This window comes from Pteropus vampyrus, unplaced genomic scaffold (genome assembly GCF_000151845.1).
Source record: "Pteropus vampyrus isolate Shadow unplaced genomic scaffold, Pvam_2.0 Scaffold2158, whole genome shotgun sequence".
Lineage (NCBI taxonomy): Eukaryota > Metazoa > Chordata > Mammalia > Chiroptera > Pteropodidae > Pteropus > Pteropus vampyrus.
In genome coordinates, this window is record NW_011890939.1 from 1 (window position 1) to 16610 (window position 16610).

Below are 16610 nucleotides of genomic sequence, written 5' to 3' on the forward strand. Positions count from 1 at the left end.
AACCAGAATCTTTTTTTTTTTTTTTTTTATGTTTAGAATTGGAGAAAGAAATTGAAGAACTCAAATCAAATCCCGTTGCTGGAGAAACTAATGATATTATTAAGGTAATGAAGCAGTTGTGAATATTGCTTTCATTTTTATTTATTTACTTAGAGGCAGTGTCTAAAACTAAAACTTCCTTGGGCGCTGTCAGCCTCCTAGAGCACTATTTTTCCACTTTCTCTCTGCCTGTGGATAAATTTTTAACCTCTGGTGGACTGTAAAAAGTTAGGGTTAGATGACCTCTAGGTCCCTTCTGTTCTGAATAGAGTATTACTCTTTCCTTTGATGATTTTTGAACTAATCATCTATAGATACATATCATCTGTAGGTAGATATGTATCGCTGGACATGACTACTGACCCAAATCTCACAGTTAAATTTTTAGCTTTTTAGAGAAAAAAAACATTTACCAATTTCTCTTGTCCTCTCTTCATCATGACCATTTCCCCTTTCCTGAACAACCAGTGGCAGCACTATTTTTCAGGCCTTGTAACTTTAGAGACTCTTTAGCTCTCCTATCTCCTTTTTTCTCTATGTGTGTCAGTCACCTATTGTTTCTTCTAGATAATGCTGCAGTTTATCCTCTTTCCATTTCCATGGCTCTGTGTTAAATGCTTCATGTCACATGTAACTTATATTAATAACCCCCTAACTAGTCTCTTTTCAGTCCTACATACTATTGCCAGATCACAGAATACTATTTTTATCTTGTTATTCTGTATAAGAACCTGAGTTGCTTATTCTTACTTACATGCCCTTAATGCTAACTAAATGCCTTTCCTTCCTCCACTTGACTTAACCTTCTTAAAAGTTTCTTTTGCTTCTCAAAGCTCTGCAATAATTTTTTTTCCTTTTCTATATTTATAATTTGAATTTTGCTATCTATTCTTTGATTATATATTATCTTACACTCATTAGGTGGCTCCCAACTTGTGAGCAGTGCACAATTGAAGGATTCCCAGGGAGTAACTGCAAGGGGTCTTTAAATCCCTCTGCATATCACGCAATATCATTTCATTCTTTACTTAGCCAAAGTAATAGATGAAGGATGAATGGCATGCACAAATATCGTTGGGATTTACAAGTACTGATTTATTTTAGCATTACTGAATTCTTAGTAGTTTTCATCATTTATCTGGTCATTATTTATTTCTTAATCATTGCTAGCCAAAGTGCAGATACATGATATTTAACTTAAGAATATTGGCTCTGGAGCCAGACTGCCTGATTTAGATCTTTATTATTATTACTGTATATTATTCGTGGGGGATATTTTATACACACGTTTATATACACGTGTGTGCGCACACATACACACCTAAAAAATTTTTGTATTTGAAAAGAAAATCGTAAAGATTCTTTTCTAATTTTGTATCAGTTAACTCTAGCCCTTAAAATACTTTTTATACAGTTGCATTTCAGAATATCTAATGTCTGCCCTTTGTTTCCAGTGTATTCTCCCATTCTGTCAAAACTACTCCTAAAGATGAAATTAGAATATATTTCTAAGTTAGCCAACTTTACCTTTCAGATTATTTGATGTTAAAGCATATTATCTGATCACTCAAGTCTTAGAAAATAAAGATTTGGCAAAATTAGATGAGAATGAAATCTTTGATTTCCAGTTGTAACAAGAAAATTACTTTGCAGAGTGATTGAAAAAAATGTGCATCAGTTATTCAGCTGCTATAAGTTTTCTGTTTGAGAAAAGTTATGTACTGCAATTTAATAGGTCCTCTATACCTCTGGAAAACTGAAAATATCTTGATAAGTTTTCTCTATTGAGAAATGTATACTGGAAAAATGTGGCTTTGAATATAAAATTTTGTTTTTTATATAATGTTAGAAATTTATGACTTTTTACATGTTGTAGTTATGGTGAAATTTCTGTTAGTCATCTTCTAGTGCATTGAAATACACCTAAAGTTTTATTACAAACCTGACATATTTGACTTTTAGAAAAGGGGAATACAAAGCCATATTTTCCATGTCAAAATTTTAGGTGTACAGCATTACATTGAATTTATATGCTGCTTCCAAATGCAAAAATATAGTGAAAATTGTATGTTAAGATACTAAAATTTCTAGTACATATCACTTGTCTTTTTCTCTTTGCTGGAAACAAATCTGTATTTCCTAAGAAGTAACTGTCTATTCTGGGCCTCTAATCTATAAGGTTTTTTTCTTTTAATGACCTCTATATGGCTCCTAAAATTAATATGTTTAGGCTTCCCCTGCTACTTAACAAACCAGGAGTTTATGTTGTAATAATATATGTAATGTGAAAAAACTAATTTTAAAATTAAAATTGTTTTGACCAAAGCAGTATATGCACATGATTTAGAAATAATACCAATAACTGAGTAACTTCTTATAATACTGAATAACATCTAGAAATTATCTCTGTATGTCTAAATAATACGGTTATACTGCTATTCCTTGATTTATCCATTTTAGACATTTAGCTATTAACTTCCTGTTAAAGTAGATGAAAATTTAGCTACCTTTCACAATGACTTCTACTTTCCAAATAGTCAAATAGATCAAATTACCTTTTATGTTTTTCCCTGAAAACCTGCCCTCTAAAGCCTTCTGTCCTCCTGCACTATTTTGGTCTGGTTGTTCTCTAAGTCTGCTACACAGTTTTCCTGGAATTGGCCTTTTGCCATGATCCAGTGAATTTCTGTACGGCTTTCCTATCCTGGCCCCGCTGTTTGCTAGGCCGTGTGTTGTTCACCTTGGTTAGCCCTCTCATTTTGGTAGATCATGTCTTTCTGTAGCCTCCTGAGAATGGATGCATGGGAGGAAAATTTTTGTCATCTTGTATTTTAAAATGGCTTTACTTTCATGTTTGAATAATAATAACTTGATACAAAACTCTGAACTTTCTACATGTTTTTTTTTTTTTAAACAAAATTTTTCTTTATTTACATAAGTTCAGAGGTAGGCAGTTCTAAGGTGATGGTGGACTAATGTTTACTTAGGATTTCAGTGTTTTTCTAGATTTGAACATTAAGGATTAACTTTATTTATATTCGTGGTAAAAAGGGTCTGCGAAGTTCTTGGGTATTGGTATCAAGCTGTGCTAATTTTGTATAATTTGGGAATTCTTTTCACTTTTTATTTTGTCGGAACAAGTTTATATGTAATTAGGATAATCCGTCCTTTGAAAATTTGATAGTATTCACCTATAGAACTATCTATCCTGTTTTCTTTGGTGGACAATTTTAAACAGCTAGTTTGATTTTTAGGTACATTTAGTTAATTATGCTTTTAAATTTTTTTTTTTTGAGTTAGTAGAGCTACATTTTTCTAGGAGTTTTTATTCATTTCATTCCAGTTTTCAATATTATTGCCAAATGTTCATAATACTCTCTTTAACTATTTAATCTCTGATTTATATGTAAATATGTTCCCTTTTTATTCATAATATTGTTTGTTACTTCAGTCTTCCTGATTGGTTTCGGGAGAGGTTGCCTGCTTTGTTAGCTTTTTTTCAAAGAACTGACTCTTAAGTTGTTGATCTATTTTCCATTTTATTAACTTCCTCTCCTATTTAATTTCTGCAGAGAATAAATCTATCTCTAAAGGAGATAGGACATGGGTAATTTCTTGCCTTTTGTTCTAACTATTCCCTATTCATTTTGTCACCAATTTTTAAACCCCACACACATTGTACCTCCCTTGACAATAACTGGGGCCTCCAATTCCTGACTGTTTAATTCTCTTAAGAGTATTTCCTGGTTTTATAAGTATTAGCCTGTGAAGACCCTTAGGTTATAGCTTTCTTCTCTAACTCAGTTCCTCCTCTTCTACTCTAAATTTTCCGAAAATATGTTGAAATTTCTCATATCCTGATGTCTTTTTTCCTTTTATTTTTGTTCATCTGCATATACCTTTTAAAATCTTTATTCTTACTTTAGTGTGGGTTGGAAAAGGTAAGGAGATAATTATGCAAGTGGTCAATTCACTATTTTTAACCTCAGGCAAACAAATCATCCTGTTTCAAAACAGGCATTGACTGAACGTCTGGATGCTATTCTTCTGGAAAAGGCAGAGACTGAGCAACAGTGTCTTTCTCTGAAGAAAGAAAATATTAAAATGAAGCAAGAGATTGAAGTAAAGCAATGTTTTAAATTTTTTTAATTAACTCATATAATGTAGTTATGAATTTTAAACCTAAGACCTTTAAAGCACCTGATCTGATTTTGACAATTTACAAACATGGAAACAAATTGATATTTAAAAAGAAAAATAACTGTAATCACTCAGCTACAGAGACAGAGCTAACATTTACTCATTGCATTGTTTAATCTTTCTTGTTGCTATAATATGTCATTCTTAAGTAAAAATGAAAAAGTACCTATTTTATGAAAAAGTACTTAAATTCTTACACACCCTCTAAATACTATTTGTTTAGTTCTAGAATATTCAGTTGTCCCTTGGGTCTGGGCAAATTTCTCCAAAAACTCTTGTATTAATCTATTCAGGAGTTATACGTTAAAACCTTGTGACTTAATACAGCTTACATAATTTATCACCTTTTAAAAGAAATTAAATTAAGAGATTTCCTAGCTTTTAGTTATTACTTTGAATAATATTAGTACTGCTAATATATATTGTTATGCTTAAGGTAGTCAGAGCCTAAATAGAATTCTTGGAATATCAGTATCCTATTTTCCTATGTACATTTCTGCTCATTTCTTTTTTTCTCTAGTTAGCCTATGGCTAATATTTTCCCATAGGGCAGGGGTTTCTTTTGTCTTAATTAAATAGTTTTTGTTTGCTTATTTTTATAATAGGATTCTGTAACTAAGATGGAAGATATGCACAAGGAGTTTGAACAATCACAAAGAAACTGTGCGAAGGAAATGGAAAATTTAAAAAATGAATTAATGGCAGTACATTCCAAACATATTACAGATAAAGCTAGCTTGCAGAAGGAATTGAAAGAAGCAATGAAAAAACAATTAGAGTTTTCAGAACAACTTAAATTTCAAAGTGACTCTGAGGATAATGTTAAAAAACTGCAAGAAGAGATTCAGAAAATTAAGCCAGCCTTAGAGGAGCAAATTTTATATCTGCAAAAGCAATTAGAAACTACCACAAATGAAAAGGAGCAAGAAATTACTCATCTCCAAAAAGCTATTGAGGCTAATTCTCAGCACTACCAAAAAGATATTAATAGTTTGCAAGAAGAACTTCTGCAGTTAAAAGCTACACACCAAGAAGAGGTGAAAGAACTGATGTGCCAAATTGAAGCATCCGCTAAAGAACATGAAGCAGAAGTAAATAATTTAAACCAGCTAAAGGAGAACTTAGTCAAACAGTGTGAGGCAAGTGAGGAGAACATTCAGGAGAAATATGAATGTGAGTTAGAAAACTTATGGAGAACCTCAAATGCAAACCAAGAAAATCAGGTATGTTCTTTGCTCTTAAAAGAAAATACTTTTGTAGAACAAATAGTAAATGAGAAAGTCAGACACTTGGAAGGTACCTTAAAAGAACTGGAGTCTCAACATAGTATCTTAAAAGATGAAGTAACTTATATGAATAATCTTAAATTAAAACTTGAAATTGATGCCCAGCGTATAAAGGATGAGTTTTTTCATGAACGGGAAGACCTAGAGTTTAAAATTAATGAATTACTACTAGCTAAAGAAGAACAGGGCTGTGTAATTGAAAAATTAAAATCTGAGCTACAAGATTCAAATAAACGATTTCACGATACTGTGGAACAGCATAACACAGAAGTACAGAATCTTCGGGAACAACATCGAAAAGAAATATCAGAACTAAATGAGACATTTTTGTCAGATTCAGAAAAAGGAAAATTAACATTAATGTTTGAAATACAGGGTCTTAAGGAGCAGTGTGAAAACCTACAGCAAGAAAAGCAAGAAGCAGTTTTAAATTATGAGAGTTTACGAGAGATTATGGAAATCTTACAAGCAGAACTGGGAGAATCTGCTGGAAAAATAAGTCAAGAGTTTGAATCAATGAAGCAGCAACAAGCATCTGATGTTAATGAACTTCAGCAGAAACTCAGAACTGCTTTTAATGAAAAAGATGCTCTTCTTGAAACGGTGAATCTTCTCCAAAGAGAAAATGAAAAGTTGTTATCACAAAAAGAACTTGTGCCAGAACTTGAAAATACCATAAAGAACCTTAAAGAAAAGAATGAAGTCTATTTATTTAGTCTTAGTCAGAGAGATTCCATGTTACAAGAATTTGAAGCAAAGATAAGTTCTCTTAGTGAGGAAAAAGATAATTTCATTAGTAAAATGAAAAGTTCTCGTGAGGAGATGGATAATCTCCATATAAAATGTGAAAGGGAAGAAAGATTAATTATAGAACTTAGAGAGAAAATGGAGCAGACTACACAGTACAATAGTGAACTGGAACAAAAGGTAAATGAATTAACTAGCAGACTCGAAGAAACTTTAAAAAAAAAGGATCAAAAGAACCAAAAACTAGAAAAGCTAATGGCTCAATTGAAAACACTCTCCGAAGACCAGGAGGCACTGTCATCTGAAGTGAAGTCTCTTTATGAGGAGAATAATAGACTAAATTCAGAAAGGAATCAATTGAGTAGGGATTTAGAAGCTCTCCTGTCTCAAAAAGAAGGACATCTTTTGCTTAAGGAACACATTTCTGAATTAGAAAAGAAACTTAAGTTAACAGTTGAAGAAAGAGATAATTTAGGTGAACTGTTTGAAAATGAGCAAGGTCAGAAGTTATTTGTAAAAACTCAGTTGTATGGTTTTCTTAAACAAATGGAGTCAAATGTTTCAGAAGAAAATGAAGAGCAAGATGTGGCAAATGTACTACAAGCTGTAGGTGAATCTTTAGCTAAAATAAATGAGGAAAAACACACCTTAGTTTCTCAATATGATAAGCAGGTGGTAGAATTAGAAAAAAATATTAAGTGCCTTCAAGAGGAGAATATAGTTCAATGTGAGGAACTTAGGTCTTTACTAAGAGACTGTGAACAAGAGAAAATTCTCTTAAGGAAAGAGTTAGCAGAAACCCAGTCAGAAAAAGGGGCCCTGCAATCTGATCTCCTAGAAATGAAAACTGCTAATGAAAAAACAAGGCTTGAAAATCAGAATCTTTTAGTTCTCTTTGAAGAAGTATCTCAAAAATTATGTAGCAAAAATGAAATCCATAATGAAAAAGAAAAATCTTTTATAAAGGAACTTGAAGATCTAAGACTAGTGTTGGAACAAAAAGAATCTGAACTGCAAGATGTGAGAGCAGAGTTGATACTATTAAAGGTACTATTTGAATTTTATTGATTTAAATTCTTAGTTCTAGTCATAGACTCTGGAAAATAGATACATACTTTTTTTACACTTTATAGTCAGAAGTAAATTCTTAGCATGTAAGCTCAAATGGAAAATTTCTGGAAAATGCATTAAACATTTTCATGTTTTATATCCTGTTATTGCGTTGGTGACTTTTTGGTTGTAGATCATTTTAGATTTATGATCTTGCATAAGATTAAATGATTAGGGAGTTAAATGTCTTGGTCATTATTAAAAAACTAGTCAGCAAAACTACAACTAAACATGAAAAAATTTGAATTTTATTGTTATATACATTAGGGGTCCCCAGCCCCCAGATTATGGACCGGTACAGGTCCATGGCCTGTTAGGAACTGGGCCGCACAGCAGGAGGTGAGCAGTGGGTGAGCTAGCAAAGCTTCACGTTATTTGTGGCCACTCTGTAGTACTAGCATCACTGCCTCAGCTCCACCTTAAATCAGGCATTAGATTCTCATAGGAGTACCAGTTCCTGGTGCCAAAAAGGTTGGGGACCACTGATGTACATATTACCTTTCTTAAAGAGCACTATTGAATATTATAGTAGGCTACAGTGGTGTTTAGCCAAAATTTTAGATTTTTCTCCAGAAATTGTGAAAGTATGGTAAACTAATTTTTTTCATGATAATTATGTATTTGATATGTGTCAGGTTGTTCATCTTGGCCTTGGATACTACTGTTTCTAGAAATTACTACATGCATAAAGTCTGTATTACCTGTTCTATTAATGCAAGAAAAAGACTTCACCAAATTACTTTTTGCATGAATATTTTTTAATCATGATTTTCTCATGCTTAATATGGCTTACATCATGAGGAATGAAATAATTCTGGTTTTGTTTTTGTTTTTCCTTAAAATTTAGGATTCCGTAGAGAAAACACCTGTAGATAATGATCAACCTTTTTTGGTGAAAGAGCTAGAAGAAAAAATAGGTAAGTACAGTTTTGCATATGTTGCCACAATTCTTCTTAGTGTTACAATGGATTGGGAAATATAGTAGCCAATTAATTAGTCTTTAAATCATGATAAGTAGCTGTCTTTTCCTATTGTCCCCATTCTTGCCCCTCTGCCATCTGTTTTCCTCTCTTTTCAAAACTGTCACTTTCTGTTGTTTAATCCAGATAAAGGACTGATGTTATTTCACTTATAAATGTTTCCACGATGTTTTGGATTTTTCATTCATTTAGCAAACTATTTGAATGCCTAACTACCTAGGCACTAGTAATAGAAAGGTGATTAAGATACAGACCATGTCTTCAAAGAGATCACTGCCAGAAGTGGCTGTTATTACAGTAGTTTTAGATGTGGGCAAAGTACAGTGCTGGCAGTACAGAAAGGCATAGTTAACTGCCTGTTTTGAGTTAGGAAAAACACAGAATAGGCTATGCTTTTCTTGAAGGATGAAAAATTTGTCACAAGAAGAAAGGTATTCTGGCAAAAGGAAATAGTGGGTGCTTGTATGTTAACACATGTAACACCAGGGAGTATATTAGGAAGTTCCAGGAAATGCTTATCCATTATTCCTCGTAGACACATTATGGGGTAGCTCTTTTAAAGATGAAGAAACAAATATGTAATGTGCCCATCATTCCTCTTTTTAGATTAAACTCTTGATGATATTTTTCTTGTTGCATATTTATAAATTGTTGGGGAAAAAAAACAATAGAGATGGGGATATGCTGCTCAGAAGAGGGGGAGAATTGCTACATTGATGCCTGAGTAGGCGAGGAAGTATAGGATGAAATGCAGAATTAGAACAACTGGCCCATGCCACACACACACAGATGATTTACCTGTAGCAGCCAAAGAAAGACAACATGTATGAGCACAGGTACAACTAGATCAATAAGCAGGGACAAAAATCCAAATTGTAACTGAAGTTAAACAATGATACCATCAAGAAGTAAGATATGGAGCATTGGAGTTTCAATAGGGGAAATGGCTAAAGAAGTTAAGGGCAGGAATCAGGATTGGATACATAAAACACATTAAAGGTTAAGTCATAAAAATCAGACCCACCAACCAAGAGGAATATGCTTAGGGAGCATAAATACATAACTTCATCTGGTATCTCTTTTAGATCCTTCTTTACAAATTACCAGCTAAAATCCTGGCATTCTTGCATTGCGTTTCCAGGAAATCTAAGGTTAAAGGTGTCCTAACAGCCTCTCCAATTCCTAGACCCTTATAAAATGGCTTAAAAAAAAAAAAAAAAGTAGACTATTTTGGAGGATTGAAGAAAATGGAAATTTTTTACATCGTTTGCCTCACTTAGATAATAAACAAGTTTTCACATAAATAAGTTTTAATATTTTTGCTTATTTTATTTTAATTTCAAATTGCAGAATTTGTTTCAGATTAAAGATCAATTTCTAGAGCTAAAATAAGCAAATAATTTAAATATTTTCCCTTTCTTTCTTTTGAGATCATACATAATCCATTCATTTTATGTTTTTAGAATATCTGGAAAAAGAGTCCAAAGAGAAAGAGGAGAAAATAAATAAGATAAAACTAGTTGCTGTGAAAGCAAAGAAAGAACTAGATTCTAGCAGAAAAGAGGTAAGGTGACTTAAAAAGGCAAGTTTCAAGAATCCTACATTTTTGAAAATCAAGTTTTTCTGTCCATAAAAATTCTCTCTTGTATATTTAAAATAGGCCCAGACTCTAAGGGAGGAACTCGAATCTGTTCGATCAGAAAAAGATCAGTTATCTACTTCCATCAAAGATCTTATTCAAGGAGCAGAAAGCTATAAGGTAAAAATAGTTATTTTAATAACAAGTTATATTTGTAACTTCTAAGAATTGTACTAGAAAGATGAAACTCTTGTCCATAAGACAATCACCTTGTATTTTTTAGTAAATCATTTTTTCTGTTTTTGTGTAATGTAATATCATTTTAGTGTCAAGATTTTAAGTGGCTAAACTTTAAATAGTGCCTTTTTTTTTTAATAGTGCCTGCTTTTTAAAACTAAAAATTTTATTTTGGGATTTCATAATAAAATCGGTAACAAAAAAAGATGGCTATTATTACTGTTGTTATTTACTCTTCTGGCCAAGTGAATAAACCTGAAGCTTAATCAACAGGTCTAACAGGAAAATGAAAATATTATTTGGAGGGAATGTGCTTATCAACTTAAATAGCATGAAAATCTATTATTAAAAATATAAGAATTAAAAATTAACAAAATCACTAAATGCAAGATAAATGCCATTGTATTTCTTTACTCATTCAGCAAATATTTTTACAGTTGGACTGAGTACTAAGTACTGGGGAGATGGTGGTCAACCAAATAGACCAAGTTACTGACCCCTCAGGACTTAAATTCCAATGGCAGTAATAGACAAGTAGACAAAAATACAAGATACATACTATATAGAAAAGTAAAGGTGTGTAGGGAAAGAGTGAGCAATAATCAAGTAGAATTTAATTGAAAGAAGAAAGCCTCATAGTAGCCAAAAAATAAAAGTTCAGCAAGAACTTTAATGAGAAAATTTGGCACTTAATGAAGAAAACTGTGAAAGATATATATAATGACTGAATGTTATTTGAAATATTAGTTCTCAGTTTGATTTACAAGTTCTAAAACAATTTCACTAAAAATTCTAGGTTTTTTTTTTTTTTTTTTGGTGGGGTGATCTTGACAATCATTCCAATTTTCAAATAGAAAATAAGCTAGCAAGAATAACTAATATTTTTTAAAGTGAAAAGTGACATCTTACTCTAGCAGACAATTTATCATAAAACTACAATAATGTGATATAGTTGTTATGCAAATATAAGACATTAATATAACAGAAGACGTAGAGACTTATGCATAACAACAAACACTTATAGGCCAGGCTCTTTTCTAAGCATTTTGCATATTTTATCACACTTAATTCTCAAAACAACCCCAAGAAATAAGTTATTGCCAGTGTACAAGTGAGGGATGTGAGGTACAAAGAGGTTAAGAGACTAAAGGTTACAGAGCAAGTAACATAGCAGAACTGGGATTGGATTTCAGGTAGTCTGGTTTCAGATCTGTTCTTTGACCAAGTAAGCTATACTACCTCAGTAAGATTTAAAAACACAGAAACCAAAGGAGAAGGAATTAGAAAACTATTCCAGAAAATCTAGTTAAATTTTTACTTTATTCTACACATCAAAATTAATTCTGTGTAGATTAAAGAGTTTTGTCAAAATGAAAGTGATTTTTTAAAAACTAGAATAAAATACTTGATCATTTGATTTCTGAATATTAAATACTTTTCTATACTTAAAAGCAGTTAAAGAAGTTACCAAGGAAAATATATTGAACTATACAAAATATAAAATTATATGAAAATATGACAAAGGATTAGTATCCTTAATATATAAAGATAGCTCATAATTACATTTTTTAAAAACATTTATTTGAAATTTATGTATGGACTTATTTATCTTTTATGGGCCATTAGGAGCTTACTTTTTACATTTCAAGAACCTCACAATCTAATTTATTAATTTCCTCCAGAGGTAGATCAAGTATACCAATATATTTGTTTAAAATATAGATTTCAAAAAGACTGAAAACAAAAAGAATAGAATATCCAAGAACTGTGGGACAACTACTAAAGGTATAACATACACACAATAGGAATGCCATAAGAAGAGAGAAAAGAACAAAAGAAGTAATTGACACAGTAGTGACAGAATTTTTCCAAATTAATATCATACACCAGACCACAGATCTAGGAAGCTCGGAGAACAGATAGCATGGTAAATGCCAAAAAAACTATACCTAGACATACTATTTTCAAACTGTAGAACATCAAAGATAAAAAATTCTAAAAAAGCCAAACTGGAAAAACATCTTACTTACAAGAACAACAAAAATAATAATTACATCCAGCTTTTTACCATGTAGGAAAGAGTGTAGAATAAAATACCTAAAGTATTGAGAGAAAAAAAATCCACTAACTTAGATTTCTGTGCCTTACAAAATTATCTTCCAAAAAGTGAAGCTGAAATACTTTATCAGATAAAAGTTGAGAGAATTAGTGTTTAGTAGACATGCCTTTCAAGAAATATTTAAAGAAGTTCTTTAGAGGGAAGGAAAATGATGCAAGTCAGACCCAGAATAAGCAATACAGTATTGAGGAAGAACAAAGTGGGAGGTTAACACTATCTTACTTCAAGACTTACTGTAAATCAGCAGCAATCAAGACTGTAGTATTACTAAAAGAATAGACAGATCTGTAGAACAGAGTAGAAAGCCCAGAAACAGACCCATATAAATGCAGTCAACAGATCTTTGACAGTGAAGCAAAGATAATCTTTACCAAATGAGGCTGGAACAACTAGACATCCACATGCAAAATACAATCTAGACATAGACCTTATTTATACCCGTCATAAAAAATCATTCAAAGTGGATCGTAGACCTAAAAATAAAATTATAAAACTCCTAAAAGATAACGGGAAAAAACCTTGATGACCTTGCATATGGCAGTGACTTTTTAGCTAGAACAGTGAACGCATGACCCATGGAAGAATTAAGCTACTTTATTAATTTTTTTTTGTTCTGTGAAAGATAATGTCAAAAGAATAAAGACAAGCCACAGACTGGAGAAAATATTTGCAGAGGACATGTATCTGATAAAGGACTGTTATCCAGAATATTAAAAGAAGTATTAAAACTCAACAATAAGAAAACAAAAAGACAAATATAAAAAGTGGGCCAAAGACCTTAACAGATACCTCATTGAAAAAGATAAACAGATGGCAAATAAGCACATGAAAATATACTCCATGTTATATGTCATCGGGGAAATGCAAATTAAAACAACAGTGAGATACCGCTATATATCAGAGTGGCCAAAATCCAAAGTGACGACACCACTAAGTGCTAGCAAGGATGTGGAGCAACGGGAACTCTGATTCATCACTGATGAGAATACAAAATGGTACAGCCACTTTGGAAGAAATTTGGCAGTTGCTTACAAAACTAAACATATTCGTACCATATGATTCAGGAACCGTGCTCCTAGGTATTTATCCAAAGAATGTGAGAACTTGTGTATGCGTAGATGTTTATAGCAGCTTTATTCATAATTGCTAAAATTTGGAAGCAACCAAGATGGCCTTCACTAGGTGAATGGATAAATAAACTGATGCATTTAGACAACTGAATGTTACAGTCATGCACCACATAATATTTCAGTCAATGATGGACCATATATATGATGGTCCTATACGATTATAATGGTGCTGAGTTTCCTGTAAGAAATAGAATATGTGGTTCAGGAAGAATTTTTTTTCGTCTGATGGGAGCAGTATCTGTGGGGCTTGGCAATAGATTCCCTCTCAATTTTGAGTGTACAGATTACATTCCAGTCAGTCAGCCACTAACCTGTTTCAGCACACAGGTACCTGTGCCCCCAGTGCTACATATTCAGAGGGCATCATAGCCCTTCTAGACCTAGCTTGATGGTCCTCATAGGGCATTGCTGTAAATTCTTTGTTGAGGAGCTAAGATCTTGTACAAGGACACAGATCCAGAGGAGCTACTTGCACAGGGATTGAGTGCCACTGCCACTTTAGTAAAAGCTTTCTGTGATACTGTGGAGCCATCTTATCCCTGTACTTTGGAAATACTTTCAGATTGTAATGATGTAAAGCATAGATAAGATTTATTTTTTCCATCAATTCAGTGTCAGAGAGGGAGCCCTTTGTACCAGATTGGGGCAGTGGAACTAAAATTTCCAGTCAAAATATTGAGTCCTCAGTTCTGTACCCTCTCCATGTTAAATACCCTTTTTTTTTTTTTTAATGAATACCAGAAAGTTCTTCAATCTGACCATTGCTGCAACATGTAATAGCTAAAACCACATTGTCACAACAATCCCCTATGTTCTTGATTTCTTATTCCTCCTGATCCTCAGGCCACCTTTCACTCCTTCCCGACAGCCACTATTATGGTGATTTATACCTTAACTAGCCAGTTTCTCCTTAATATTTCCAATCAGTCCAGCTCACATCTCTGTTCATGGAGGAGCATGACAGCTTTGATGTTCTATTTTTGACTGTCTGGTGGAAGCAGGGGGAGGGGTTTTGGTACAGTGTTTATAAAGTCTACAGTAGTGTAATGTCCTAGGCTTTACGTGCACTTGCACTCACCATTCACTCACTGACTCACCCAAAGCAGCTTGCAGTCTTACAAGCTCCATTCATAGTAATTGCCTTATACAAGTTTACCATTTTTTGTTTTTTAGATTGTATTTTCACTGTATCATTTCTATGTTTAGATACACAAATGCCATTGTTTTAACAATTGCCTACAGTATTCAGTACATGCTGTACAGGTTTGTAGCCCAGGAGCAGTAGACTATACCATGTAGGTTTTTTTAAGTATACTCTACGATGTTCAAATGATGAAATCGCCTAATGATGCATTTCTCAGAATGTGTCCCCATTGTTAAGCAGTGCATGACTGTGCTCTGTGCAAAAAAGAAAAAAGCTATCAAGCCATGAAAAGACATGGGGGAAACTTAAATGTATAGCACTACTAAGTGAAAGAAGCCAGTATGAAAAGTCTATGTAATGAATGATTCCAACTATATGACATCGTGGAAATGGCAAAACTGTGGAGACAGTAAAAAAGAAATGGTTCTGAGGGGTTGTAGGGAAGAAGGGATGAATAGGTGGAACACAGGATTTTAAGAGCAGTGAAACTGCTCTGTAATACTTTGTAATAGTGAGTATACGTCATTATACATTTGTCCAAACCCTTAGAATGTACAACACTAAGAGTAAACCTTAATGTAAACTATGGACTTTAGATAGTGATGTGTCAGTGTAGGTTTATACATTGTAATAAATGTACCACTGGGATGGTGAATGTTGATAATGGAGGAGGTTATGCATTGGGAGGAGCAGGTAATGAGAAATCTCCCTTAGTTTTGGTGTGAACCTAAAACTGCTTTAAAAAAAAAATAAAATCTATTCAAACACTATTTAAAATAGATTTTATAGCATAAAAATTTCCCAATCTTTGAGTAAGTTAGAGATTCCATTTGTAATGAAGCAACAGGATTTAAGATCAAATCAGAGGTGCTTATATGTTTAAGAATGGTGATCATTTTTAGTAAAAACAGACATATAACTAAGCTCCATTAGGTTCCTCAGGAAGCACCACTATTAAGATGCCATGTAAATTAGTAGGTTACTTGTGAGTTTTTTTCAGTGTTCATATTGCTTATAATAATAATTTTTACCAGTTTTTAAAAAGATCTGAATATGCAACAGTTCTAAAGGAACAATAATTTGTCATTATTGCTTAGAAGCATCAGCATACCCATCAAGGAAATTAGACCATTGCTTGCATGACATTCAATTTTTTATTCCAAGGCTCCCATTAGAAATAATGGCTGATCATAATCAGAATTTCCTATAGGGGTCTATTATTTACTAGAGTCAACCTTAGTATAGCAATTCAATTTTTGCAGCTATTGACAACTATTAGAACCACAATGAGTAAAAACAAAAAAGGCCAGGTAAAGTCTGATAAAGATATTTGATTTTTTGAGTTAGGAGAATCCACATAAATACAAAACAAGCATAGCATCTTCTCTCTATGGAAAAGAAGGCAGATGATCTCTCAATCCCCATATTTACGTATGCCAAGAAGTAACAGAATCCTCAGACAAATAAACATGGACAAACAAATTTATAAGCCAGATTCTAGATTTCCAGTTCCTGCCTTTTGCCAGTAACTAAGTGGGCAGACCATCAAAACTCAGATTCTAACCAGTGTGGACGATAATTAACTTGTGTAGAAATCAGAATTAGAAACAAAATTAGATTTGGCCAAGAGTCAGATTTGGCAAGGAAGAGCCAGAAGGAACATATAATTGCCATGTGTGAGACTATCAGAGGAACATGGAAAGCTTCTCAAGGACTCCTGAGGTCCAGGGCTGGATGAAGGCTGCTTTTCAGGCTTCCAAAAATAAACTTTCAAAGAAAACCTAGAAACGTTTTCTCAGTTATTTTACACCCAAATTCATTTATGTAAAGGAGAACAGTCAATAGTTGTTCAGGAACAAAGGCAAAAACAGGATTCGTAAGAGGGAAGAGGGAAAAGTACTATAGGCAACCTGGAAACAGTAAATCTTATTTCATATTTTGGGGGTAACCTGATTGGTATGTAGCAAAAAGGTCAGTCTGGGCATTCTGTCCTTTAGTAGGGGCCAATTAGGAATGTCAAAAAAAAATCAGTTGATTTT

At 32.9% G+C, this 16610-nt stretch overlaps 1 protein-coding gene across 7 annotated transcripts in view; it reads left to right on the forward strand.

The window, feature by feature from the left end:
* The first annotated feature begins 32 nt into the window (after nt 1-32).
* The window catches only part of GCC2 (GRIP and coiled-coil domain containing 2), a 44473-nt gene continuing 27895 nt past the window's right edge, over nt 33-16610 (forward strand). For 3 of the 7 annotated variants that reach the window (XR_897483.2, XR_002778502.1, XM_011386496.2), the window contains exons 1-6: nt 33-104; nt 4057-4161; nt 4845-7319; nt 8230-8299; nt 9826-9926; nt 10023-10121. Coding sequence is in view for 2 of the 7 variants with exons in the window: in XM_011386496.2 (XP_011384798.1) it covers nt 4144-4161; nt 4845-7319; nt 8230-8299; nt 9826-9926; nt 10023-10121 (2763 nt within the window). In the remaining 5 variants the exon portion in view is untranslated. Of the gene's footprint in view, nt 105-4028; nt 4162-4844; nt 7320-8229; nt 8300-9825; nt 9927-10022; nt 10122-16610 lie in introns of all 7 variants that reach the window. The other 4 variants (XR_002778500.1, XR_002778501.1, XR_002778499.1 and 1 more) reach the window with 3 other exon arrangements.